The following is a 2,673-nucleotide window of genomic DNA, read 5'->3' as shown; positions in this document are numbered from 1 at the left end:
CTGCAGCGGACTGTGCGTGTTTAGAGTGGTGGAACACGCCCCGCTCTTTTCCGGCTCATCCTCCGCCTTGCAGCGCGTTAAGATCAGTTTCCCCTAGCGTTTGCAAAAATCAGAAAGCTATTTTTCGAGTGATTCGTCCCCGTTTCCCCGTCCGTCCTTGGTTGGATTCGTACCGTATACGTTTGACTAAAAAGTGTATGTTGCAGACACGAAGTGCCGGTCACTAGCCAAGCGATCACCATTGTACATATGGACGAGGACATTGTGGTGGTCAACAAACCCGCTTCAATTCCTGTAAGTGGCCAATAGACTGCCATTGACCATCTACACGGTTGTACCGATCTGTAGACTCGCATGCGATTGGTTGGCTTTGTTGCTTCCTTCTCCTCGTTTGGCTGGGTGGTAGAGCGACGTAGTTGGTTGGCTTTAGTCTACAGGGTTATTCAACATAACAGCTTTTTAACCAAACCAACTAACTTTCTAAATAAAAAATGTTAATGGGTAACTCTGTACTCTTAATAGCATGGCTCAATGTTCGTGTCGTTAACCCAGTGGCTTTGATAATGTTTTTGCCGGTGGTTACAGACATGAGACCCCCGTTCTTTCGAAATCCATCAGGTTAATTTACGTAGACGAAGACATTGTTGTTTTGGACAAACCGTGTTCGTTGCCGGTGAGTAGTGTACCGAGTGCCACACACGCAAACACATTTTCCCATTAAAGTACCTTTGGAAAACCAGTGATGAGCACTAGAGTTCCCGATTTGGCAGCAAAGCCAAGCGATATTGGTCTTTTCCGATTTCACGCACACTTCATCCTCAACCTGCCTCTGCATGAGTAGAGGACGCATCTGGATCAACCCATTAATTCTCCAAAAGAATGCTCCCTCCAGTGATGTTGTAGACGATGCTTGACGCTTTTGGTGCTAGGAATTTCTGTCAATTATACTACTAACCACACAGAGCCTTAAAGTGCTTCTCAGCCCAAGCATGCTTGCAAAGCCCTCACCCCCCAGCACTCTTCTAACACAAGAGTTTTTAGGTACACCCCTGCGGACGGTACAGGCACAACACTGTAGTCTTCATATTGGCCAAAGAGTACAACTTGAAGAATCTGCGCACCATCCATCGGCTGGATCGGCTCACCAGCGGGCTGCTGCTGTTTGGGCGCTCCCCGAAGAAGGCCCGACAAATGGAGCACCAGATCAGAAACCGGCTGGTGGGCAAGGAGTACGTTTGCCGTGTGGAAGGAGAGTTTCCCGAGTAAGTCCAGGAGCTTTGAGTCCACAGAGTGGAGCTAACAGATGCTTTGTTTCAGCGGTCTGATCGAGTGCAAAGAGCCAATCGAAGTGGTGAGCTACAAGATCGGCGTCTGCAAAGTGTCGCCCAAAGGCAAAGATTGCAGCACGTTCTTCCAGAAGTTGGGCTTCAACGGCAAGACCAGCATCGTTCTGTGCAAGCCCAAAACTGGGCGGATGCACCAGATTCGCGTTCATCTGCAATACTTAGGTATGCTCTTGTCCCAGTCCCAGTTTTTTGAATATGTAGGGAAATGTGCGCTTGTCCGCAGGTTATCCAGTCGTCAACGATCCGCTCTACAACCACGACGTTTTCGGGCCTCTGAAGGGCAAAGGCGGCGATCTAGGAGGAAAAACGGACGAAGAACTAGTTAGGGATCTGATCCACATCCACAATGCGGAAAACTGGCTGGGAATGGACGGGGACAGTGAGCTGTCCATGTTCAATACGAGAAAAGGCGAGCTGGAAGATACTTTAGGTGGTGCCATCCCGAAAGGTGTGTTTGCTGTTGATTCTTTGGTGCATTTGCATCATTTTCTCTCGGGTTTTAGGTCGAGTTCTGGGCGATGATGATGTAGATTCCGTATCCAGAGAAGCATCCCCATGTGAGGAAGCGTGCGATAATCGATCGTCGCCTTTAGCCTGCGAAGCTGCGCCAAATCCGCTGGCTTTAGTGGCTTTCAATAACCGTCGCGTGCACGACGCAAAGGTAAAGTTCTGCAAGGCAGGGTGTTTTACTGAGGAATTTTTAAAAAGGAATTTGCTAGAAATTCGTCTCATTGTTTGCCTATCAGCTTACCGTTTATATATCAGTTATAGTTTCAGTCAAGTCTTCGGCTTTCTATACGGTAAAAACGGCTCAAATGTCGGTTAAGCTCGCAACCGCTTAAAGTTGGAGAATCAGCGTTGTTTTCAGCTGAGACGCAGCGCTAGTAGAACTGGGCATGTAAAAGCCGTACTTTTTTGTACAAACGGCGCTTAAAGTGCAAAATAAATACAAGAAGAAACCAAAAAAAACCGATGTTTTCAAGAGAAGACGGACAGAAATAGACGGTATTTTCAAGCGAAAAAAATAGGAGTGTTTACGCGCGAAACAACAGAAGAACGTTTACTAAGAAAAACGGCGTTTACTAAGAAAAATTCAAGAGAAATAGTGTTTACATGAGAAATAAAAATGTGAAAACGGCGTTTTTAAGAGCAAAAATCACAGAATGCTGTTGAAGAGAAAAAATTGCATGAGGAACGGCATTTGAGAATGAAATAAGACCGAGATAAAACAGTGCATGCAAGAAAAAAAAGACGGTTTTTGTCAAAGGAAAGAAGAATACAAAAGGAAACAACGTTTTCATTAGAAATGGGAACAGAAAAAGGGAAG

General features: G+C 46.1%; 1 protein-coding gene across 1 annotated transcript in view; it reads left to right on the top strand.

Moving 5' to 3' along the window:
- The window catches only part of LOC109537557 (pseudouridylate synthase C18B11.02c), a gene marked incomplete at its 3' end in the record, with an annotated part of 97,885 nt that extends 95,878 nt beyond the window's left edge, over nucleotides 1–2,007 (top strand). The window contains 5 exon segments of the mRNA XM_048662564.1: nucleotides 207–294; nucleotides 1,042–1,262; nucleotides 1,318–1,508; nucleotides 1,570–1,794; nucleotides 1,850–2,007. Of these exon segments, the coding sequence (XP_048518521.1) occupies nucleotides 207–294; nucleotides 1,042–1,262; nucleotides 1,318–1,508; nucleotides 1,570–1,794; nucleotides 1,850–2,007 (883 nt within the window).
- Between the last annotated feature and the right edge of the window lie 666 nt (nucleotides 2,008–2,673).

The sequence above is a fragment of the Dendroctonus ponderosae genome, unplaced genomic scaffold, assembly GCF_020466585.1.
Source record: "Dendroctonus ponderosae isolate FM_Combo_2020 unplaced genomic scaffold, Dpon_F_20191213v2 Dpon_F_20191213_11, whole genome shotgun sequence".
Lineage (NCBI taxonomy): Eukaryota > Metazoa > Arthropoda > Insecta > Coleoptera > Curculionidae > Dendroctonus > Dendroctonus ponderosae.
The sequence above is the reverse complement of the archived record's forward strand: the minus strand, read 5'-3'. Positions and strand labels throughout refer to the sequence as shown.